Source organism: Crotalus tigris, unplaced genomic scaffold, assembly GCF_016545835.1.
Source record: "Crotalus tigris isolate CLP2741 ecotype Arizona unplaced genomic scaffold, ASM1654583v1 scf7180000018064.1731613, whole genome shotgun sequence".
Lineage (NCBI taxonomy): Eukaryota > Metazoa > Chordata > Lepidosauria > Squamata > Viperidae > Crotalus > Crotalus tigris.
The window spans coordinates 473,832-499,952 of NW_024096804.1; the positions used below are offsets into that span (position 1 = coordinate 473,832).

General features: G+C 35.7%; 1 protein-coding gene across 4 annotated transcripts in view; it reads left to right on the forward strand.

The window, feature by feature from the left end:
* CDIN1 (CDAN1 interacting nuclease 1) overlaps positions 1 to 26,121 on the forward strand; it is a 142,937-nt gene that overhangs the window by 20,408 nt on the left and 96,408 nt on the right. For 2 of the 4 annotated variants that reach the window (XM_039347325.1, XM_039347323.1), the window contains exon 2: positions 8,118 to 8,182. Coding sequence is in view for 1 of the 4 variants with exons in the window: in XM_039347322.1 (XP_039203256.1) it covers positions 7,242 to 7,287; positions 8,118 to 8,182 (111 nt within the window). In the remaining 3 variants the exon portion in view is untranslated. Of the gene's footprint in view, positions 1 to 7,241; positions 7,288 to 8,117; positions 8,183 to 26,121 lie in introns of those variants that run through there. The other 2 variants (XM_039347322.1, XM_039347324.1) reach the window with 2 other exon arrangements.

Sequence of the window (26,121 nt, forward strand, 5' to 3'; positions counted from 1 at the left end):
GAAGGGGCCCTGTGTAGAGTCCCAGAACACTTTGGAAATGGCCAATATGCAGCTTTCATCAGTACTAAGGCGGGGCGCAATATGGTGCCTGTAGCTCACTGGGGAATATGAATGTTGATTAAGCATCCTCCCAGGCTTTGAAATTCTGAAAGCAGTGTCAGAATAATAGATGTTGAGCAAATGTCAAGCATTTGTTAATTTCTCTGTTATTTGGAGTTTATCTAGCATGATCAATCAAATAACCTAGTGCTTCTCTGTTGTGGCATGTATCATTGATATGGTGATTAGATGGCTAGAGAGAACTTCTGCCTTTTCTTCCTTATCCAGGTAACAGATTATAGACTTATTCATTGTTATTTAGTGAGATAAGGTATATTTACCAAAACTGCAGAAAGTTGCTTACAATACCTTGATGTGGTGATATACACATGTTCAAAATTCATTATATGTGCAATAATAATATTTATGTGACTAAAAGATGATCATGTCTTGATGAGAAATTAGAAATGTGAGAAACTTTCTCAGAAAAAAAATTACTTTCAGGGAACTATATGTTGTCTTATTTATCTGGTAGGTAAAATATTTTGCTGTTTAATTAAAAAGGGTTTGTTTGTCTTTAATCAGATAACAATAACATTTTATTACTCTACATTTTAGAGTATGCATAGAATGACAAAAAGTTGTGCTCCCACCTTGGAATAGTTCCCAGGGGCATCTGCAAATAAAAAAAAAAATGCAGACAAAGATGCTGTGTTGCATAACCCACAATTTATTATTTCTCCATATGCCTTTGTTTAAGCTGCTGTGGACATTCAAAACATTTGAATCAGTCATGTTCTGATGGAACAAAATCTGAAATATTTCAATCCTTATACCACAGAAAAGAGTGGGAAAATGAAAAAAAAACCCACCCTTGTTTCCTTATTTTCAACTTAAGACCATAATATTAGATGAGCGATAGCGTTTCCAATTTAGAGAAAAATTATCCAAGGAGATGGCACCTCCATTTGTTGTTTAAATTCCCATAGTAAATAATGGGAACCAAAGTTAAGCATACTTTTTGTAGCCAGCTTTAAAAAACTAACACAGCATTGAGCCTAGGAAATAATCAGTGGCAGTGGATTTATGTCACTATAGGACAATAACAACTGACTTGTGACCTCTTTTAATGCACATGAAGAAGAAAGCATAGAATAGCGCAGACTATGCATATTGTAAGATTTACATTAAAATCCATGAATTGTAACTTCTATATACTAAGAATTTAAAAACAATAGTGAGTTTACTGAGGAAGAAGACAACAATATGTGTTAAAACATCTTCCCCATCCACAATCCCAGAAAATTCCAACCTATGGCAACAAGGATAAAAATGATGACTTCTGTTTTACTAGTGAGCAAACTGTCCTGATCTTTCTTGAGGAACTGCAGTGCACCAGAACACAAATCTATATGGAGTGCAATTCCCCCCATATTGACCTCCTACATTCATTTTTTTCTTTGTAAGAAAAGGCCAATGTTTCCCATTCAGATTAAGGAGAACACTTAATCAATATTTTTGTACCACAACAAAGGCATTTCTAGCCATTAAAAAAAAACAACACCTACCAAGTATGAGTGCTATTTTTATTGCTATATATTGCCTACTATATTTGGTATCTGTGATTTTACCTATAGCCTTCCAGTTTTATGTAGCTGGCTATATTAAGAAGACATTGAGGAAGACATTGTGGTCAATTTTCACTATCCAAAATGACTTTTCATAAAAAACAAAACAAGGTAAGAGTTACCAATGATAGTAGAAAGCCTATAAGCAATATTTTAATTTAGTAGCAATATCCCCCTATAATCCCCAGAAATGATACTAACTTAATTCAATACCATGGGCATGTCTAGTTTAATTAAAAGAAGTAGGGGTGATATGATAGCAGTGTTCCAATATTTGAAGGGCTGCCACCAAGGAGTCAAATCTATTCTCCAAAGCATCTGAAGGTGAGACAAGAAGCAATGGATGGAAACTAATCAAGGAGAGAAGCAACCTAGAACTAAGGATAAATTTCCTGACAGAATAATTAATCAATGGAACAAGTTATCTCCAGAAGTTGTGGGTGCTCCAACATTGGAGATTTTTAAAAAGAGATTGGACAACCATTTGTCTGAAATGGTATAGGGCAGCGGTTCTCAACCTTTGGGTCGTGACCCCATTTGGGGTCGAACGACCATTTTACGGGGGTCGCCAAACAATGTGATCTGCCATTTTTTCCCCTCAGGGGGTGGCACCGCGCATGCGCGCCGCGCATGGGGGCGCCACCGCGCATGGGGGCGCGTCCTTATGACCGGGGTCGCCGTATAAAAAGGTTGAGAACCACTGGTATAGGGTTTCCTGCTTAAGCAGGGGGTTGGACCAGAAGACCAACTCTATTATTCTGTTAGTAGACTGCAATAATAATAACACAGTAGAAAATAAGCAATTATGTTGTCGATATCTATATTTATGTGTGGCAACTGATTTTTACTGCCACACAGTAAAAGTAGTGGCATCATATGACATCCATTGGGAAACAGTAGTGTCTCCTTTTAATTTAGCTTTGTCACTTTTGGTGGCCCTATATGCACGACAGCTATGTTTTTTTTTTTCCCCTGCTTATATGCAGTCTTTCAAAACATGGAAGTATGAAGTTAAATCCTTTATATTTTAGTTGAATTGTTGTGAGGGCTGAATGTTAGTTTTAGTTGTTTCACATAAAATAAACTTCTACAGATAGTAGAAAAAGCAAGTTCATAGTAATTAAGTGAATCAGGTAGTTAAGTGAACTATGTCATTATTAAGCAAATCCATTCTACTGAATGGACAATTTTTGCCAGAAATGAGAAAAAAAAAATCACAAATCACTGTGGACATGATTGTGGGATGCTGCAACTAGTCATAAAGGTGAGCTAGTTGCCAACCACATGAAATGCAAACACATGACCATGACTTTTTTTGAGTCCATCATAACTTTGGCCAGTAAGCAACCAGTCATCTATGGAGATTCTCAGTCATTCAGGTCATGGTTGTCCCAAAGGTGCTTTTTTTCAAAAGGCACTTGGATTTTGTTTTTCTTTGAAAACTTTTCACTTCTCCTCCTAGAAGCTTCTTCAGTTCTTGGATGAGAAGCAAAACATCTTTAAGGAAAAAAGCACCTTTAGGATAAGCAATCAGTCATTGATTGAGGACTAGCTGCATATAACTGACTTGCTTATAGTGTTGAATATCTGTAGCTCGGGTGTTGGATGAGTGTGAAGGTTCGTTCTCCAAGCTTGTGGGTTGGTTTCTGGGTTGGCTGAAGATGTTACCTACCCTGGAAATGAAACATTCAGAAACAAACCCACAAGCATGGAGAATGAACCTTCACCCACTTGCTTATATCTTCTACTTGCTTTAGTCTACTTACATTTTTTAGTCCTCTGGTTGCATTTACTTTTCTTTTTACCTTTTAGCTTTAATATGTTGAATTATCTTTAAATATATTAAGTTATAAGAAAAGACAGGATAATAATTGTTGGATGAATTAATCACTCAGTTTTTCAATATCTTGCTAAATTATTTTAAACTAAAATTGATGTAAATAGTATCTTCTGTTGGCATTTTCCTCTTGTCTTGTTGCTGGAAAGTAATGCTCAACCTAGGTTAGTTATTATTAAAGTTCAGCTATCTCTGTGGGAAAAGTAATAGGTTTGTGTTACTATGAATTTTAAATATTGCCATTTCTGTGTATTGCACAATCGTTTAAAATTGTACTGCGGTTATTAGACCAACTTTGGTGTCAAGGTTGTGTGAATGATGATACTTTCCAAGCAATATGTTTTTGCCCCACAGGTTTTCCATAAAACTGTTCTTATACTACATAAAGCAAGCATCACATGCTGCTCACATTTTTCTAGTGTTATTAAACATAAAGTAGAAAACAACAACCTAATTGGTGTTGTTCTGTTATAGTGAATCAGTTCATTGACCTTAGGTTATTAATCATAATAGAGTTTCATAGTTTAGATTAAAGCCTGTTGGATGCAGCTCTTTAAGTGTGCATGCTTAGTTTAGAGAAGACAAGGGGGTTAGTTGTTTCCGTTTCTGCTGTTAGAAACAGTTCCATCAGTTGAAACATACTATTGGAATTGCAAAGGGCAATGGGAGAGGATGTAATGAGATTGCTTTCCTCGTCAATGTTGAAATAATTTCAGTTGCCCTGTGTGCTATTCAGCTTGACTCGGAAATGTAGAGGCTATCTGCCTCAAGCAGTAAAATCTCTCGGTCTATATTGGGAACATTCAGTGTGATTGTCATGACCTATAAATAGTCTTACTATATCTTGGGGTTGAACTACACTATCCAAATAAAACTTACAGGAAGAGCTATAACTCTGAAGTTTTTCCCAAACTTGTCTGTTTTGGACATACTATTTTTTTCCAAGTCAAAATTTCATTTGTGCCTCATTTTGCAGTTAGCAAGGTATGCTTGTGTGTGCATGTGTGTATGTCATGTGTGTGTGTGTGTGTGTCTAGTGAGAGAAAGTGCTATGTGCTATGGGAAACATGTTTTTTAAAATAAATGTGGAATTCTGTGGTTGACCACCTAGTATTGTAATATTTTAATTGATCTAAAACAGGGCTTTTCAACCAGTGGTACGGGTACCACCTGTGGTACATTGGCACCTGGCAGGTGGTACGTGACTATCCTAGAAAAGTGGTAGTGGGGGAGGGGAATGAGCTGAACCGGTGGCACCACCACAGAAGCCTGAGCGAGAGATGGTTGGAGCTGCAGGGCTGTCAGGGCTCAGCAGAAACACCAGGATCAGTGCTACTTTCCATGAAAACCTCGGACAGGAGGAAGAGTGTTGCCGGGCGGGCAGGCAGGTGTCTTGCTCGGCTGTAGCTTGGGGAGCACTTTTTTCAGTGCCATTGTAACTTCGAACAGTCACTAAGCAAACTGTTGTAAGTCGAGGACTACCTGTACTTTATCACTTTTTTCCTTTTTTTGGTCATCAAGTTTTTGACACCTTGCTAGGCAACTGGTGGTATTCGGATGTTGCCACATTTTAAAAGTGGTACAATGGGTGAAAAGGTTGAAAAGCCCTGATCTAAAAGCCATATAATAAAGTGGATTGATCTATGCTATATAATCCAGTCTTATTTTACTGTAAAAATATATATAGAACATACAATACGAAAGCTTCCTGCCAGTCAAGTAAAGTCCTAAATATTGTATACCATCAGATTTTTTGTTATCCCACAATCAGATTTTTTAATAACATTTTCTTCTTCAGAGGTTAAGTGACTTTTTATTACTTTATTTTTTTCTCCTATTTTTATATCCAAAAAAGCAGCCAAAATCTTTGATAACTTTCAGCTTTCAACAACTGAACTTGGTGGTTACAGAATTGTTAATACTACATTGTCTGCATAATATTTCATTTTATTTAAAGGCTGGATTAGCATATTTTTAATCTATAATTTCTATAAGAAGTATAGAGGTGGGAGAGTTGAACTCAGCAACTAATGTACAGTTTTAAGACAACTGAAATATATGTAATCAGCTGAAAGATAATGAATTGAACTTACTTTATAATTAGCACCAAATGCTTTGCAGATTGTAATTGTTCCCTTGTGATAGCATCAGCCATTCATTTCTATGAGTTCTTATTTTTATGTCATTTACTTAGAATTACAGAGAGATCTAAAAAGGCACTGTTTTGGAATTACTCCACAGATTATGCTGAGCTTCTGAAAGGCTCAATCTGCTAGAGCCTCTGGAGACATCTTTAAATACTGCTTTAATAGAATCATCTGATCAACAATATAACCAAGCAAGTTTTGCAGGGTGCATTTTATACATTTTCCTATCAACTCCTACAATTCTGACAGAAATGTTTTTTTGAAGAACAGACTAGAGATACAAACTAGTTCATTGCTTTGGAATGTGTACCATCTTCATGATCTTTTCCATCATACCAATACAATCAGTAGTACATATGATGAAATGTTGAGGATTCGGTCGTCAGCTACTGATACTACTTTACATATCTTTATATACTTTACAATATTTGAAGACCACCCAATCCGCAAAATAGAACAACTGGGCAAAATTGCATTATTAGTTCCTAAAATAATTGGTTAATTTCCAGTTCAAATTTTCTCAAGATTATAGAATATGTTCTGATTTTGTTACTATGAAAATAAAGATACTAAGAATGTTAGTCAAATGATCAATGTATTTCAGATAATATTTCCTCTGATCGACATTTTTAAACATAAATCTTCGGTTAGGTGAGTGGGTATGTTATGTGTTATCTTTGTGTAGTTTTTGGATATTTGTATTGCTTATTCCACCTTTGATTAAAATAAATATTAATTATACATTGTGCATTCTTTAATGATAGAGATGGTCTTTTGTTTCAGTTGCATCAATTTTTCTTCAAGATGTGATGAGATAGACTCCTCCCTAGAGTACAGTTGGAAACAGTATGACCTGTTTTTGAGGGATGGAAAAGTCTTGTCCTGTTTCTACATGTTTCAGAGAGAGAAATGTTCCGTGGTGGTGGTGGTGGTGGTGGTAGTGATGTTATTCCAGTTTACTTTATTGCCAGGTATTTGACACTGAGTTTTAAAAGAATAAAATTTATGGCAGCCTCTGGAAATTACCAACTCCAGGGAATCTCAGTTTCCTGCTGTGAAAGTTTCTATTTTCAAAGCACATCACTTTTAGTAGGAATGTTACCATAGTCCCATATCCTGCTCCTGACAGACAGCAGGGTTTCACCCCTGAATATGAGACAGCTACTGAAGAGGTTTCCTTGCTGCTAACAAAATGAATTTCAATATGTTGCCAGTGAACAATCAGTCTGTTCCCAACATCTAATGGAATTTAGCTGCATCAGCTATTAATGAAAACAGTCTTGTTTTCTTTTCTAACTTCAGTACATGCTACCAATACCCCAGTTTGTGTGTTATGAAGCTGGAAAGGAATGACCAAAGCAACATGCAACTTTTCTTCCCCTTCCTTATAAACTCTTTTTTCTTACTCTCTCCTTGACCTAGCAGTAGGAAGCCTTTGTCTGAGGTTTTCATCTGGAACAACTTTTCCACACTTGTTTTCGTGTTCTGTTAGATTACAGGGCAGCAGGCCTACCTTTGAAGCTCCTTTCCCTTTTGTTTCTCTGCTGTGCACTCCAGTAATTAACTTTGTCCTTCTTTTATTTGTTCCAGTCAATCGCAGTCCACTCTGCTGAGCATCTTCTCCCAGGAGTACCAGGTTAGAAGTTTTCTCCTTTGTGAGGGTTGACAGGTGCCTAATTGAATGATGAATGTCCCTTTATTTCTTTGTAATTGAACTGCCAGCTTTCTGATTGGTTTGGAGGATGTTCCCCTTTCCCCATCAAGCACCGCCTGAGTCTCGGTGGATGGCTGCCAAGCCTACCCATCCATCTGTCTAATAACATCTAGCCTTTGCTTATTTGGTGGACCTGTAATAAATTATGCTAAACCATTATTATTCTGACAATAATAATTTCCCTGTGTTGCGTGGTTCCATGTGCTAAATGTTTGCTGACTTGCACTGTCAGTGCTGCTTTCCATGGCTGACAGAGATGATGATAAATGACCATTGCCGGAGTGGCAGAAGGCAAGAGAGGCAGAAAATGGAGTCATTTATCATGAGATGACAGGTGTCAGTCAAGTGGCAAGTCTCAATGGAATTACTTTCTGTAGTTTTCAAATAAGTTGTTTTTAAACAATGTTCTTCCTGGTTAAAAATGCCAATTGAATTGTAAACCAGAGTGCATAGGACTTGGATGGAATTGATTTGAAGGGAAATTAATATAAAGGTTGAAAGAGAGAACAAGTTTTTCCTTTGCCCTTTGTAACCCTAAGCAAACTTATTTAGATTCAATTACTGTGACCTTACTGCCTTTTACATATATGCTGTATCGCACTACAGTCAAAAGATGTTTCATTTAATATATAAATAAAAAATCATTTCTGGAACTACATCTAGGATTTCATGGGGGAGGTGAGGGTGGGGGGAAGTTTCCAGGGATTTGTTACTGGTTTATTACAAAACTGTTTTTTTTTTCAATGTTTTAGAAATTAATCAAAAGAACACATTCAAAACATCATACTCCAGAGGCAACTGAAGCTTACTATCAAAGGTATGAACTATTCAGACCATTGAATGGCACATGTTCATATGTGATCCAGATTATGATGTTCACTTTTAAGGAGATATATGCTAACAATCCTGCTTTCTGATTAGTTAGAGTTGTAATTCCACTCTTGAATTTTCTAAACATAAACGGCAACCATCTCCTGAAAAGGTCACAGTCCAATCACTCTGGGCATTGTACATTTTTCATTTAGGTGACCTCAGTCCCACCTTCTATGTTGAGGATTTTGGTTTTAATTTCTTGCAGACTTTTTTATTTCCTATTCTAAGGTGTTTTTGAGAATTCACCTACTAGTTTTAATATGCTAAATGGTACTAGTGGTGCTTATATATCAACCATCCTGACTGTGCTTATCAGAAAAAATGTCTAAAATAAAATTAAGAAATTTTTACTACTTGCTTCATAAACAGAGTTATCATAAAGCTTTTTAAAATAGCTGTAAACCTTTACTATATCATTTCATAAAACTGTTCCTGATTATGTGCACCTGCAGTTAATAAAATGTAATTGAAATTAGTTGTAGGTTATTAGTATTTCTATTGACATAGACATCTCCACAACATAATTACATTGTAAGGCTATCTGGATTGGATATTCAATGGAAATGTTACTATTCAGATTGAATAATAATGAATAATGGTTTTGGCATATACGATTGCATCTTGTTATCTGAGATGTATGTTTTATTAGTATCCTTATAATTAAAACCCTTTTAAATATATATATTTTATATCACATTTTCTCACAAAAGGGTACTATAGTATAAATAAATACTATAGTTTTAGCACATGAACTGTTTTAGTACATGAACTTTAATGTAATCTTCATGCATTTGTTTATTGCTAGACTAAGAGAACTATTGTATTATAAGAGTTGAGTAGCAATTTTCTCTTAGAATTGCATGATAAATGTACTTATGTGCATGTATACAGAAACAATAAAAATGCATTTTCATTATATACTGTGATGATGCATTTTCATTATATACTATGTTATATACATTGCTGCTTGTAAAAATATTAAAAGTGCTTAATCGGAGCTTCCGGTGGGAGGCGACGGCGATGGCGGCTAGCTTTTAGCCGTCCAGCTGGGGAAGTGTCAGAGCCGCGGAGCGCAGCGCGCATCAGCTGGCCCGCGGCTCGGAAATCCCTTCCCGGGCAAAGGGAAGGGATAGAGAACGCAAGAGTAGAGGTAGAACCCCTGAACCCCCTCTGGATTTATTTCTAGAGGGGGTGAAAGGAGTGTTCCCTCGGAGCTCTTGCTGATCTCCGCCTCCCAGCTGTTTTTGCTTCCTTGGAAGCAAAAGAAACCGCCGCTTCTATCTCCGTGTTTACAGCATTTTGGTGAGTAATTTTTAAACGGACGGAGCAGTTTAAAGGACTTTTTCTTATATTTTAGGTGTTTATTTTTTTATCTTTTGATTTTTACTATTTTTCCTCCTTTTCTTTGTTATACTAGTGAAAGGACTTAAGATGGCGTTTTGAAAGTGTCGGAGTTTTTTTTTCCTTTCTCTTTTGTTTTACTTTCCCTTTTTAAGGATTGTTTTTTGCTTTTGCTTTTGCTTTTGGCTTAGAATTTTTTTTTTTTTGAATTGTTTGCTCTTTTATTACTTATTCTTGGGATTTATTCTGGACTTTTAATGATTATAGTTTGTCTCTTTTTAAAAATTCTTTTTTTCTTTTTTTCCTCCTCCCTTTTTGGCTGGAGGGGAAAGGGAAGTGACAATTGTGCTTTTTAAAATGGCTTCAAAGAGGCAGCAGCCTTCCTCAATACCCAAGGTTATTTCTTCTCCTATAACTTCCACTGCACAGCTACAACAACAATCTAAACATGCACCACCGGCTCAGCCACCACCCTCCCCTCCTCTACCTGGACTTTCAGTGCAAGAGGTTAGAGGCATAATGGGAGAGATTGTAGTTCAAATGAGAGAGGAAATGACTCAATTTGTTTCACAGATTAAATCAGAAATTAAATCTGATCTCAAAGAAGAGATAACGGGGATAAAGTCTAAATTGCAAGAAAATAATAATGAATTACGACAAGATATACTGGCAGCTGTTTCAGGTTTGGCTACTGTGGTGGTTAAGCTCGATGCAAGGCTTGAGGAAGTGGAAGACAAAGTTGACTCTTTAGATGACAAAATTCAAGACGTGGAAAGGAAGGTGGACTCCTCACAAGAAGATATTTTGATGTTTCAGTACAGACAAATGGAGTATGCTCTGAGGATTAGAGGCCTCAAGGAAGATATGAATCAAGATTTGATGGAGGTGGTTCTTAGTGATCTGGCGCTGGCTTTGGATATGGATAAAGGAGAATTACAGAGAGAAGTAGAAAAAATTTATAGACTCAACTCCTGGATTGCTAAGCAGAAGAATTTGCCCAGAGATGTGGTGATTTACTTTACAAAGAAGTCCCTGCGGAATGAGATTATACAAGCTTTTTACAACAAAAGATTTCAGATTGCCGCCCAAGATGTCATCATTCTAAAGGAAATCCCATCTAAAATTTTAAGAAGTAGGAAAGACTTTGCTTTTTTAACCAATGAGCTTAAAGCTAGATCGATGCCATTCAGATGGGAAATTCCGATGGGTATCGTTTTGAGCCATGCTGGGACACGTTACAGATTGAACACAGTTGACAAAGCTAGAGATTTCTATACTTCGGTCCTGAGTGCAGGCTCAACTTCATCTGGTCGGAAATCTTTGAGTGCTAAGGAACCTGAGCAGCAATCTGAGGCACTAGATTTGGTTTCCGCAGGGATGATAGAAGTGGCAAAGCAACGCCAAACGGAGGCTAAAGAGCAGAGGATGACTCGTGCAGCTTATAAGCGTAAAGAGAAAGAGCAACGTAAAAAAGAGCCCAAAGAGAATTCTCCTGGAAGTGCATCACCGCCGGTGGGAGGAGCAAGACCCAAGAGTTATGCAACACACGCAGCTCTGTCAGAGTTTGATGGTGTCTTCTCCAGGCTGCGTGCCAAGGGAGATGGCAAAGTTTTTGACCTGGAATGTTAATGGATTGAATTCTCCTCAGAAACGGAAAAAAATCTTTTATTATTTGAAACAACATACCAATGATGTTATTTGTTTACAGGAAACTCATATTCTACTTAAAGATCAGAAATATTTAGTTAATGCTCGTTTGGGATCTCATTTTATATCTCCTGCACCTGGGAAGAAAGGGGGAGTTGTTATATATGTCAAACAAAACCTGCCAGCTTGTCTGGTAGAATCAGATCCCCAGGGGAGATATGTGATGATTGAACTTGGTATTTATGGTAAGAAAGTACTTATAGTTGGACTTTATGCTCCAAATCAACAACAGGAACAATTTTATAAACAGTTACACCAAAAAATAACTTTGCTTGATTATAGATCAGTGGTATTAATGGGTGATTGGAATGGTGTCTTAGATACACAAAGGGATAAGAAAGGTTCCTCTCCTTTTCTTAAACAAGCAAGGCTACCTAAAGCCTTTTTTGATATGAAAGAAGACTGGGAATTAAGGGACTATTGGCGGGAACGTAATCAAGAGGAGAGAGACTTTACTTTTTTTTCTGACAGACACCAATCTTTTTCAAGAATTGACTTTTTCTTGATTACCACGGATTTGTATAATAAAGTAAAGAATGTAAAGATTTTTCCTAGATCACTGACGGATCATAGTCCAGTTTGGATGGAGCTGATTCAAGAGAAAGAGGAAAGAAGATCCTGGAGAGTTAATGAAAATTTGTTTAGACAAGAGAAGAATGTTCAAAAACTAAAGGAGTGTTTAAAGGACTATTTTGCTTTGAATATGTACAAGGGGACTTCAATGTCAATGGTATGGGATGCAGGTAAAGCATTTATGCGCGGTGTTTTGATAAAAATGAATAATTTTTATAAGCGAAATCAGATTCAGAAACGTAGAGAACTTGAAGATGAAATTAAACTAAAAGAAAGGGCTTTGATTCTAAATCCTTCTGATGAAAGTACTAAAGAATCTGTAAAGTTATTAAGGTCACAATTTAATATGTTGATAGCAGATCAAGCTGCAACCAATTTATTATTTATGAAACAAAATACATTTTGTAATGCTAATAAGCCGGGGAGATGGTTGGCTTATCAATTAAGAAAGAAACAGAGACTGAGAATAATAGAGAAAATAAATTATAAGGGTAAATAGTTTCTCAGAAGGAATTAATTAAAAAATCTTTTTTGGATTATTATCAAAACCTATACAAATCTACTAATGTACAACTGTTAGATATAAATAAATATTTAGCTGAGGCAAGTTTTCCTAAACTGACTGAGGATCAGAAATATGAAATTAATGGTTTAATTACTAAGGAGGAAATCGCCTCAGCAATTCAACAATTGAAATTAGGGAAAGCACCGGGTACGGATGGGTTAACAGCTGTTTATTATAAAGCTTTAATGGAGGAGATGATTCAACCATTAAATGATCTTTTTAATGGTATCTTACAGGGTTTAGAGATTCCTCCTTCATGGCGTAGTGCTTTTATATCATTGATTCCAAAGGAGGATCAAGATCTTACTTTACCAAAAAACTATAGGCCTATATCTCTTTTAAACGTGGATTATAAGATATTTGTAAAAATTTTGGTAAATAGGCTTATGAGGGTGGTGCATCATCTTGTGCATAAAGATCAATCAGGGTTTATAACAGGAAGGTATATGAAAAACAATGTTAGACAAATTATTAATCTTATTAGAATACTTAGATAAGAACAACCAAGTTCCTGCAGGGCTCATATTTTTAGATGCTGAAAAAGCATTTGACCAACTGAATTGGCATTTTATGCTAAGAGTAATGGAAGAAATGAATTTTGGTGAAAACATATTACAAGCCCTTAAGGTAATATATCAAAAACAAACAGCACAACTTATTGTTAATGGAGGTTTGTCGGAGGTTTTCACAATAGAGAAAGGTACTAGACAGGGGTGTCCTTTATCGCCATTGTTGTTTGTTTTAACATTGGAAATATTATTGATTAAAATTCGAGAGTCTCAGGAAATTAAAGGAATATATGTTAATAAAAAAGAATATAAGTTGAGAGCTTTTGCGGATGACTTGGTTGTTACTTTGTCGCAACCTGATTATTCTGTAGTAAACTTATTACAGTTGATTCACCATTATGGTTTGGTCTCGGGTTTTAAGATTAATGTAAATAAGACTAAAATTTTACCTAAAAATTTGTCGAGTCAGGAGAAGCAGATTTTGGTTAACTCGACGGGTTTTGAGATTGTTAATAAGGTAAAATATTTGGGGGTGATGCTGTCTGTTTCTAATGCAAAACTATTTAAAAATAATTATGAAAGGTTGTGGGTCGGGGTACAGAAAGACTTGAAGAATTGGGAAAAGCTGCAATTATCCCTCATGGGAAGAATTGCAGTGATAAAAATGAATATTCTACCCAAGTTTCTTTTTTTGTTTCAAATGTTACCAATTTTGAAAAATGAGATTAATTTAAATGAGTGGCAGAAGGGTCTCAATAAATTTATTTGGGCAGGGAAAAAACCAAGGGTTAAGTTCAAAATTATGCAAGACTTCCGTGAGAGGGGTGGACTCAAGGTACCAAATTTGAAATTATATTATGATGCGGTGGTTTTAACATTAATTAGTGACTGGGTAAATTTGACAAATTCTGAGATACTTTATCTAGAGGGATGGGATTTACTTTATGGGTGGCATGCCTATTTAATATTTAATAAAAAAATAGATTGGGCTTTTAAATCTCATATTTTAAGAATTTCTTTACTTAGGATTTGGAGAAAATATTATAAAAGTGATTTTAAAGTACCATTATGGGCTATACCTTGGCATGCGATAGAAGGAATAAAAAGAGGGGTTAAAATGGATATGGTGTCTTATAGACAGTTACTTAAATGGGATGGACAAAACTGGCAATTAAAATCACGGGAAGAATTAGCACAAGAAAATTTTACTTATTCTTGGTTCCAATATAGGCAACTACTAGATAGATGGAAGATGGATTGTAAGGTGGGTTTTCTTAGAGAAGATGAAAATCTTATTAAGCAACTGAAGGATCAAAGACAAACCCACATTAAGAGAATTTATGGGGTTTTAGTTGAATTGGACTCAGAAACGGAACTAATTAAAGATTGTATGATTAGATGGGCGCAGAACTTTGGTGAGCCAGTTTCATTGGACACCTGGGAAACTATTTGGGTGAGAAATGTCAAATTTACTCAAGCACAGAATCTAAGGGAGAATTTTTATAAAATGTTTTATAGATGGCACCTTGATCCACAAAAAATGTCTTACATGTACCCTGACGTGCAACCTAAATGTTGGAGATGTGGTTATAAGGAGGCTTCCTATTATCATATTTGGTGGTCATGTAGAGAGATAAAAGCATTTTGGATCAAAATATGGTGGAATATCCAGAGAATTTTTAGAAGGAGGGTAAAATTTACTCCGCAATTATTTTTGTTAGGTATTGTTACAGATTGTGATACAAAGGAGGTTGTATTGATGTTAAACTTGATCACAGCCGCGAGGCTGTTAGTTGGACAATATTGGAAGAAGGAATCTTTGCCTACATTGCAGGAATGGTTTTTTAAAGTAGCTTATCTGGCAGAAATGGCAAAGATTTCGGCTTTCTTAAAGCAACAAACGCAAGAGAAGTTTTTTGCTATCTGGGACAAATGGATAAAATTTATACAATTTAGATTGGGTATACAAAAATATTATATAGCTTTTTCATAAGTTTTATTTTTATATATATTATAGATATCTTTTTTATATATATAAATATAAAGTTTTTAATTTAATTTTTATTTTTTTTTTATTTTATTATTTCTTAAGCCTATATTCTGCTCTGGGAAGCTCAGGGGGGGGGAAGGGAGGGTTTTTGGGAGGGGTGTGGGGTGGGGGGTTTTTTTTTTATATGTATTGTTTAATTTTTTTTTTCTTTCTTTTTTGTATATGTTGTTTTTTGTTCTGTATTGTTCTTGTTTTTCTTGTAAAATTTATAAAACTTTTAATAAAAAAAAAAAAAAAAAAGTGCTTAATCCATTACTTTGGTTGAAAGAAAAGTAACTAAAAGCAACCAAGTTACTTTAATAATTAAATAAAGCTAAATATATAAATAAAATATACTTGGCAGGCATAAATTAGAAATTATGTCCGTAGTAAATCAGAAGTATAAAAGCCTAATGAACATTAAGAAACTGTGTAATCAATAGTATTAAATCCATAGATTTTAGTTAGAATTTAATGTTCCTGGTCTTGATATATAGTTTGTAATATTAAACTAGATTTATAGTGTAACGGTATACATGTCTGTTGAGAAATAAATGAATTGAATAGAGTTTATTCGCAGCTAGGCAGATATGAAATTGCAATCTTTAGAAGACTGTTCCAATTGTGATATTATTTTAGATTAAGACCTGTTTATTTTGCTATCTAACATATGGACATAGGGACTTGCAGACACCAAAGAGTTCAAAAAGTGTGTCTATTTGTTTCATAGAATCATAGAGCTTGAAAGGCCTTTACCACCTTTCTAGTCTAAGCCTCTGACTAGAGTAGGAACCCTCAGACCATCCCAGACAAATGATGGTTTAAACTTTGCTTGAAAACCTCTGGTGATAAAGCATTCATGACTCCGGAAAGCAGGCTATTCTACTAATTAATAGCTCTCAAAATAAGGATTTTACTCCTTATTTCAGGTGTACATTTCTCTCTTTAAAGTTTCCTGGAGAATAAAGCTATACTCTCTTCTCCCTGAAAATTCTTCACATAGTGTTCAAAGTGTGATCTTCCCAGTGCAGCGCAGAGTGGAATGATCACTTCCCATGATCTTGCCCTTCATATCTCAGTTGATGCAGTCCAAGATTGCATTGACTGTTTTGGTAACTGCAGCACACTAGTTTTCATGTTTAATCTATAGTTTGCCAATATATTCAGATTCTTCTCTAAAGTACCATTTCTGAGGCAGGAACCACTTGTTTTGTAACCCATGCATCTGCAACCCATGGTTTTTTCCTATTTAGAGAAGAATATTACTTTGCTCCTCAGTGGACAGTATTTTGATGGAAAGGGCCCAAAGTTCAAATTTTATTAAGATATTTCAAAATCTTGAACTTTTCTGAAGTGTTAGCAGTCCCCCAACTTTGTACCAACCTCAAATTTGATGAGTATCGCTTTTGCTTCTTCATCTACATGATTTATAAAAATGTTGAAAAGCATTTATGTTATTTATAATGTGTCCATTATTCAGGGTCTGCAGCAAACCATAATCCATACAGATCAGACAAAAAATGAACAATTATTTTGTTTATAAAAATAATTAAAAATGTGGTGCTAGAAAAGTATGGTTAGGCTTTAGGTACTGCATTCCAAAAATAAGATGAAACAGCAAATCTTATAATAGAACAGAGTTGGAAGGGACTTTGGAGGTCTTTTAAACCAACCCTATACCAAGTAGGAAACCTATACCATTTCAGACAAATGATTGTCCAATCTCTTTTAAAAACATCTAGTGTTGGAGACCCACAACTTTAGGAGAAAGTCGTTCCACTGATTAATTGTTCTTACTGTTAGGAAATTTCTCCTTAGTTCTAGATTGCTTCTCTCTGGTTAGTTTCCATCCATTGCTTCTTGTCTTGCCTTCATGTGCTTTGAATAATAGGCTGACTCCTTCTTCCTGGTGGCAACCCCTTAAGTATTGGAAAACTGCTATCATGCTACCCCTAGTTTTTCTTTTTATTAAACTAGATATCATCTTTATCTGGCTCCAAAAAACAGGTTTCAGATTGCATTGATAGGTTTTGTTGACATAAGCTAATCTCCATAAGAAGAATCTTCCAGAGTCAAGAGATCTCAGCAAAGAAGAACCACCTCTTGAATCTCCCATAATGGCTTTCTCAATTAAGAGAAAATGAGAAGGGATCCTGAAGCAGGTGATAGCACTTCAGCTGTATATATTAGGAAAGCCACTCCCTAATATATATGAAATACTTACATCATTGCTTTGAATAAAATCTTTGTCTTTTCTACAGTAAAAAAATAACATCCTGAGTATTTAAAGGTTTAATGGAGTCTATTTTTAATGTGAGATTTTCAAACTTGCATTTGTTTGCAATTATTGCTCGTTAACTATAGATTATCCTCCTTTTTTCACTGTGGATTGTGAACTTATATTCAGTATTAGCTTCATCTGTTATGCAGATAAATCAAATCCCGCACATTAATTTTAAAGGTATAATTTATGTAAGACTTTTAACTTGAATAAAATCCATAATAAAATCCATTGAATTATGGCATAATTTAGGAGACATTGGCAAAGTCTGATTGTCAACTTCCAAACAGAAATCCTAAGAAGAAGGATATGCTTAATACAGAAATGTATTTAATATAAAGTGTGGCTGCATGATTATAATTCTTCTCATTAACATTATGAAAAATTAATATTTCTACTGCATCATTGTTCAGTAGCCTAGTACCTATAAATTACCAGTTTGTTATTTCTTGTAGCGTGCATCTCAGGATTATCATGAGTTCTTTCCGCAAGATAGTTATGCAATGGTCCTATGCACAATAATAATTGCCAGTTTAATATGAATACCATTATTTTGTAAGTGTCTATTAAAGTATATCTATAGTAAGAAATTAAAAATAAACTTTGTGTTGGCTTGATTTTTAATGACAGCTTGGACACATCATGCAGTTTTCTTGGCAGGATTTCAGATATAGTTTGTCATGCCCTTCTTCCAGATATTTTATCCACTTGCCAATCTAGCCTGCACTTTGAAATCCTCTGGTATCGTCCATCTAAATATTAACCAAGCATGATCTTTTTTGTTCTGCTTTTATTCCAAGCTCAGAGTCAAGGCCAAGGAGTTACTAAAAATTCTAGAGATATTTTCTTCCTTAAACAAGGAGATTGCAAGATGATATAACAATTATCTAATGTTGCTAAATTTAAGAAAAATAAGTATAAATAAATGCTAAAATGCTATTTATTTAGTTACTTATTTATTTATATGCTGTCCTGTCACCAGTAAGGCACCTGTAATTATGCTAATACATACTATAAACAAACAAACAATTCCAAATTGTTCTCCAGTATAATAAACTTGAATCCTCTGTCAGTACTGTATAAAAATAGGTAGCATTCTTTTCCAAATTCTTAATGTGGAGTCATCTTCATTTCTTTATCAGTTATATGTTTTTGTTGATTCCAAGAGCTAGCATTTTAGGAGAGAAATAATAAAGTGTTCCTCCTTTAATTAATGATGTAAATTCTAAATGCAAGTTCCTTAGTATTTCAAGCCTACAATGTGAGCAATCAGGGTTTGATAAGATTACATGAAGTGAGAATTACAGGTCAGCAAGTTCATAGCCATGGAAATATCTTGGTTCCCTTGTGAATATAATAACGCTATAGTAAACACTGAAATAATTAGCTGATAACCACCCATTTCTCAGTGTTTTTAGCCAAACTCATTTTTAGAGTTGTGCAAAGTGCTTAAAAGAAGAGATCCAGAAATATCTAGTTTCTAAGTCACTATTACCATTAGGGAATAAACACTACATTAGTTAGTCCTGCTGCATATACATTCCTCTAGTTGTTTGAATTTTGTTTTCTTTTCCATTTTCATCCTGTTTTTCACTTGAAAAAGCTTACAGAATGGCTAATAATTGTCTCAGCTTTCTATTATTGTAATACCAATAATTAGAAAGTGCTAAAGAGAGCAAAAACTTTTGTAAAATCTCCTTTCCTTTTTTAAATAAATAACAAGCAGTCTTTCTTGTTGCAGTTGCTGTTAGAAAACACTGAGGGATGCATGATTTTCGTATTACAGCTTTCTGATTCTCTGCTAAGTCTACCCCCTCAGTATTTGCTTGCCAGAAAGCAGAGGATAGGTATCACCAGCCTAAGTGTGGGTAGCTTTGTCCAATATTTTTGTAGGCTACACTGGAGGTTTGTTTTTTCTTTAATTCCCATGACAATTCTGAGCACATATTGGCAATGATTTTCTTCACTCTGTGTACATCTGTGAGCATTGCTTTGTTTTCATATGGCCACCAATTCAACATAATCAATGGCTTTGTAGTTGAACCAGTAATTTACTATTACTGACAAATTAAATCAAGTTAGCTAGGCATGGAAATGTTTGTTTTTTTTCCTGTTCAGGATCTCAGTCCCTGGGTATTAATGTACCAGGTGCAGCAAACTATTGGTAGCACTTACAAAGCCAAAGTAGTGGGTTGCCTCATCTTTCATGTTTTTCTGTCTCTCTTTCTCACTAATTGGCTGGGGAGCATATACAAGATGCTCGCAACCACAATTGGGACTGGAAACCTGTTTGTTAAGCAAAGCAGTTGCTAGATAAAATTCTGCTTACAATCTTACTACAGCTTTCCTTTGTTTCACAGGCCCGTGAAGGTCATAAAATTGGGCTTTGGTCACAAAACTGTGAAAGGTATCTTTAGGAGGCAGTTGCTAAACAAGGACTACCTGTATGTAATTCCTTCAGAAGATTTGAATGTATGATTTTTATCCTACACAGATTTTTGCCAATTTGCCCGTTTCATCTTCCCACTTTTCAATTTCCTAAAGACTTTGCCCAACAGCATGAGTAAAGTAGACCAGAGGCCCCCAACCTTTTGGGCATCAGGGACCTGTTCCATGGAGAGAGGTTTTTCCATGGACCGGAGGGTGTGTGTTTTGTGTGCTGCCTGCATCCTGTAGATGGGGCTTTGCTTGCTTGTGCGGACCAGTTGCTGGCATGCAGCGGGCCCGGTACTGGTCGATGGACCGGGGGTTGGGGACCCCTGAACTAATAAAACTAAGCCAATTCCAGTATAGATAGTACATTTAAATAATAAAGAACATTCCTTCAGAGATGAAATAGGTACCCTTAAAAAATAAGAGTAGATAACAGATTGCCTTCCAGATGTTCTGGGACATAGCTCCCATTATACCTGACATTTGGCCAATTTAGCTAGGGCTGATGGTTATTAAATAAAAAATGGCAATGCTTTAAAATGTAGTAAAAATTAACATTCACATATAGTATTGACAATTCCAGGTTTTATATGTGATTATCTGAAATGTAAAAACTCGGAAAATATTAAGAATAATTTAACCTGATGGTCAGGATTAATTTATTCACATGCTAAAATGTGGAAAATAAATATCTATTTCTCACAATTCACAATTCACATCTGTTAATAGCTCATTTGTATTCTATCCTGCACTCCAGAAAAGAAAATAGTTCTTGATATTAAATTAATAAGTAGTAACTTAAACCATACCCAGATACACTAATGAAAGTGCATGGTTTATACAGAAGGACATTGTATGTGTGTAGCAAAATGATTTCAAAAATGCAAGCAAATCTACAAGAGAATGCTCATCCATTCAGAACCTAGCCAGGTCAAAGTCCAGAGCTAAATCCCTTAAAATTTTATGAGATGATCTGACTTTGCAGTTTATGCTAGAAAACCTTCAAATGTTACTGAATTAAAGCAGTTTTCCATGGAAGAATGAACCCAAACTGATGCAGTATAAAAGACTTATCACTAATTTCACAAATATTTTGTTTCAATTATTACAGCTAACGGTGGTACAGCTAAGTTACTGAATCTAACTAGGTGGATTATTTTTTCACACTGGTTACTTTCTTTTGAAATAAATGCAAGAATTACCAAAACTTCAGGCAGACTTTGTATATTAGTAGAACTCACCTGAAGCTCTGATGGCAAAGTTGCAAAGATATGCAAACATACATAAAATCCAAAGCAGATGAATACATTTTCATAGAACCATATATTTTATCACTAAGAAATGCTAGCGATAATTTAAAAAATATAGGAAAAAGTACTGTACTGACTGTTCTGAATACCACAATAGCTTAGTTTATGGGATTGAATATATTCATGGGATAATGATAATATCAAAACATCTGGATCATTACTTGAACACCATCTGCATTGACAAAATCATCATCAGTCAATTACAAAAGGCAGTTTTACTTGGAACAGCTTACATCCTGCAACATTACCTTTACAATTCTTAACCAACAACCTCTGCTTATCACAGATCCTTAGGAAGGATTTTATAGGTGGTCAAAAATGCCAAATCCAGTCTAAACATCTGGCTGACTATGTGACCAGCCATAATAATACCATTATATCAGAGGTTACTAATTGAAATTTCTCAATAAAAAGGCTTCTGGATGTCTAATTTTATCAAAAGTGAAGCAATAAAAAGACTTTAACTTGTGATGTCATTTAGATATTTCTAGCAGGAATACAGTGGATTGCAACAATTCTATTTCTAAGTTAATATCTCTTGGCTTCTTGGGATGAAAGGGACGATATGCCAATCAAAGGTTCTTAACTCATTTATACTAATTGAAAAAAATCTATATTTCTCTGCCTTTGTAAAACTATTTAATAATTTATTTTTTTTCAGATTATTCAATCATTCTTTGACCTTATTTAACAGGATTTTTAAAAATTAAGGTTATAGCACTAATTGCCTTAATTATGCTGGGATTCAGCTAGACCTTGAGTTTTCTAGCTCTTCTCAACAGGTATTCAGTAAATTTGGAATAACATATTCTAAAATATGTATTAAGGTTAGGTCATGAAATAGTTGAAAGAATGTCCATTAAAAGACACCTTTTGAAACACCACTAGACTATAAACAAACAATAGAGCTGAACTGCTGTATGTAAACTGCATGTTTTCAAAGAGAACTAGTGGATATAAAAAAAAATCCAGTTTGGGTTCCCGCAACCCAATTACATAGTGTAATATATAATACCATTTTTTGTTTTTGTTGCAGAACCACAGAGAGATAGGTAGACACATCTTTGGGATCCATTTATGGGCATCAAATATAAAAAAGGAGAGTGGCAAATTGGAGTGATTTTAGAGGAGGGTTATCAAGGTAGTGGAGGGAGTCTGAAAATCAAGTTCTATAATGAATGGTTTAATGAGTATGTATAACTAAGGAGAGATATAATGGCAGTTTTTAAACATGATTGTTTATCACATAGCATAGTAGTAGTAGTAGCAGCAACAGTAGTAGCTGTAGTAATAGTAGCTAGGAGGTGGAATGAATTGCAGGACAGTGTTTCTGAGAGTAGAAATTCTTAGCCTGTGGAACAAGCTGCCACATAATGTAGCAAATTTTCCTCCCCTGCAGAAATCATGAAACAGAAGCCAATTAGTCATCTATTAGAGCACCTCTGATAGACCATATATTGAACAAGGAATTGGATTAGATAACCTTAAAAGTCCCTTCCAATTAATAAAGCACTAGAATTTGATTTCATTGAGGAACACAGATAGGATTCAAATTAATTCTTGAATAGTCTGACGCTTGATTCCAGTGGATAACTGAGCATCAGGTTTATTTTCTACTTGAACTTTGGCTGGCTTTTTATCTACAGAATTTCTGTGACTGGTCTCACCTGGTGTCCTTCCAAAGGAATTAAGGATTTATGACATGAAAAGGATGTTGAACAATTAAAGTTTAAGATTTTTAGGATAAAGACATCAGAAGAAACTCCCTACGAAAAGAAAAGCTTAGAGTAGGAGGCATAAAAGTAGAGTGAGACCTATTGTTCTCTCGCTGAGAAAGCATTTATGTTGGAGTCTCCTTCATATAGCGGAGTTTGTAAATATCTCTCCCATTTATATAAAGAATAAAAACTAAACTTACAAAATCTAATTCCAAATGTCAGCTTTGGCCTTTGAAAATAATGTATATTTTAGCATTTCCAGATTTGATATGACGGGGGAATTGGTTGTCAGATGACTTGTTTTTCCTCTTGTTTTGACACAATGTTGATTTTATTCGTCCCAAAATAATGCTAGATGTGATTTCCTCCTATTGATCTTATAAAAAAAAAATCCTCCCTCCCAAATGCTGCCAAATCAAAGCTGTTCTTTCTAATTCTACTCCAAAGTATAAATATCTACTACAATTGGGTTGTGTATATTTTTTCACAGACATAATCTAACGTCCATAGATCCATGTAACCTTCTCGATGATCCTGGTCATAATTTCTATAGGCCACCATCTGCTTAGTCTCCTATTAAATATATTAGAGTATAATCCGTTACTTTTCTTTTCTCAAACCTCTATCCCTATTTATATCACTCTTTGAGTTCTGCAAATGGAAATATGTAACTTTGGAGAATGAAGCTGCTGCCTTTTTGTCAAATGTTTTTAATAATAATACAAATATTTTCAGCTATCCAATGTCTATGTCACTTTTGTTTCATAATTTGTTTCGTAATTCAGGGAAAACTCTTTTTTCATATATAAATATATATAGTAAAGTCAGATTAATATCTGGAGTCAAATTCATGGAAATAGTGTTGTTGTTGTTAATTGCGAAGTCATGTCCGACCCATCGCGACCCCATGGACAACGTTCCTCCAGGCCTTCCTGTCCTCTACCATCTTTTGGAGTCCATTTAAATTCACACCTACTGCTTCAGTGACTCCATCCAGCCATCTCATTCTCTTTTGCCCTCAATCTTTCCCAACATTAGGCTCTTCTCCAGTGAATCCTTTCTTCTCATTAGATGGCCAAAGTACTTGAGTTTCAACTTCAGGATCTGGCCTTCTAAAGAGCAGTCGGGATTGATCTCTTCTAGGACTGACCGGTTTGAATGCCTTGCAGTCCAAGGGACTCGCAGGAGTCTTCTCCAGCACCATAGTTCAAAGGCCTCAATTCTTTGGCGCTCAGCCTTTCTTATGGTCCAACTTTCACAGCCATACATTGCAACTGGGAAAACCATGGCCTGGACTATACGCACTTTTGTTGGCAGGGTGATGTCTCTGCTTTTTAGTATGCTGTCTAGATTTGCCATAGCTTTCCTCCCCAGGAGCAAGCGTCTTTTAATTTCTTGGCTGCAGTCCCCATCTGAGGTGATCTTGGAGCCCAGAAAAATAAAATCTGTCACTACCTCCATTTCTTCCCCATCTATTTGCCAGGAATTGAGAGGGCCGGATGCCATGATTTTGGTTTTCTTAATGTTGAGTTTCAAGCCAACTTTTGCACTCTCCTTCTTCACCCGCATCAAGAGGCTCTTTAGTTCCTCTTCACTTTCTGCCATTAGAGTGGTATCATCTGCATATCTTAGGTTGTTGATATTTCTCCCGGCAATCTTAATTCCAACTTTTGATTCATCTAGCCCTGCCTTTCTCATGATGTGCTCTGCATATAAGTTAAATAGGCAGGGCGACAGTATACAGCCTTGCCGGACTCCTTTTCCAATTTTGAACCAATCAGTGGTTCCGTGTCCGGTTCTCACTGTTGCTTCTTGACCCGCATATAAGTTTCTCAAGAGACAAATGAGATGGTCTGGTACTCCCATCTCTTTAAGAACTTGCCACAATTTGTTGTGATCCACACAATCAAAGGCTTTTGCATAGTCAATGAAGCAGAAGTAGATGTTTTTCTGGAACTCCCTAGCTTTCTCCATGATCCAGCGTATGTTGGCAATTTGATCTCTAGTTCCTCTGCCTCTTCGAAATCCTGCCTGTACTTCTGGTAGTTCTCGATCCACATACTGCTGGAGTCTAGCTTGTAGGATTTTAAGCATAACTTTACTAGCATGTGAAATGAGTGCAATGGTGCGATAGTTTGAACATTCTTTGGCATTGCCTTTCTTTGGAATTGGAATGTAAACTGACCTTTTCCAATCCTGTGGCCACTGTTGAGTTTTCCAAATTTGCTGGCAAATTGAGTGTAGCACTTTTACTGCATCGTCTTTTAAGATTTTGAATAGCTCAGCTGGAATACTGTCACCTCCACTAGCTTTGTTGTTGCTCAGATTTTCTAAGGCCCATTTCACTTCACATTCTAGGATGTCTGGTTCGAGGTCAGTGACCATCTCATTGTGGTTATCTGGGATGTTAAGCTCATTCTTGTATAGTTCTTCTGTGTAGTTTTGCCATCTCTTCTTAATCTCTTCTGCCTCTGTTAGGTCTCTGCCATTTTGGTCCTTTATCATGCCCATCTTTGCATGAAACGTTCCCTTCATATCTCCAATTTTCTTGAAGAGATCTCTGGTCCTCCCTATTCTGTTGTTTTCTTCTATTTCTTTGCACTGTTCATTTAAGAAGGCATTCTTATCTCTTCTAGCTACTCTCTGGAATTCTGCATTCAATTGGGTGTATCTTTCTCTTTCTCCTTTGCCTTTCGCTTCCCTTCTTTCCTCAGCTATTTGCAAAGCTTCCTCAGACAGCCATTTTGCTTTCTTGCATTTCTTTTTCTTTGGGATGGTTTTAGTTGCTACCTCTTGTACAATGTTGCGAACTTCCATCCATAGTTCTTCAGGCACTCTGTCTATCAGATCTAATTCCTTAAATCTATTTGTCACCTCTACTGTATATTCATCAGGAATATGATTTAGTTCATACCTGAGTGGCCTAGTGCTTTTCCCTACTTTTTTCAATTTAAGCCTAAATTTTGCAACGAGAAGCTCATGATCTGAGCCACAGTCAGCTCCTGGTCTTGTTTTTACTGACTGTATAGAGCTTCTCCATCTTTGGCTGCAGAGCACATAGTCAATCTGATTTCTATGTTGACCGTCTGGTGATGTCCATGTGTAGAGCCGTCTCTTGGGTTGTTGGAAAAGAGTGTTTGTTATGACCATCGTATTCTCTTGACAAAATTCTATTAGCCTGTGCCCTGCTTCATTTTGTACTCCAAGGCCAAACTTGCCTGTTATTCCGGTTATCTTTTGGCTTCCTACCTTAGCATTCCAATCCCCCATGATGATAAGGACATCATTTTTTGGTGTTAATTCTATAAGGTGCTGTAGGGCTTCATAGAACCGGTCAATTTCATCCTCTTCAGCACCAGTGGTTGGGGCATAGATTTGGACTATTGTGATATTGAATGGTTTGCCTTGGATTCGAAT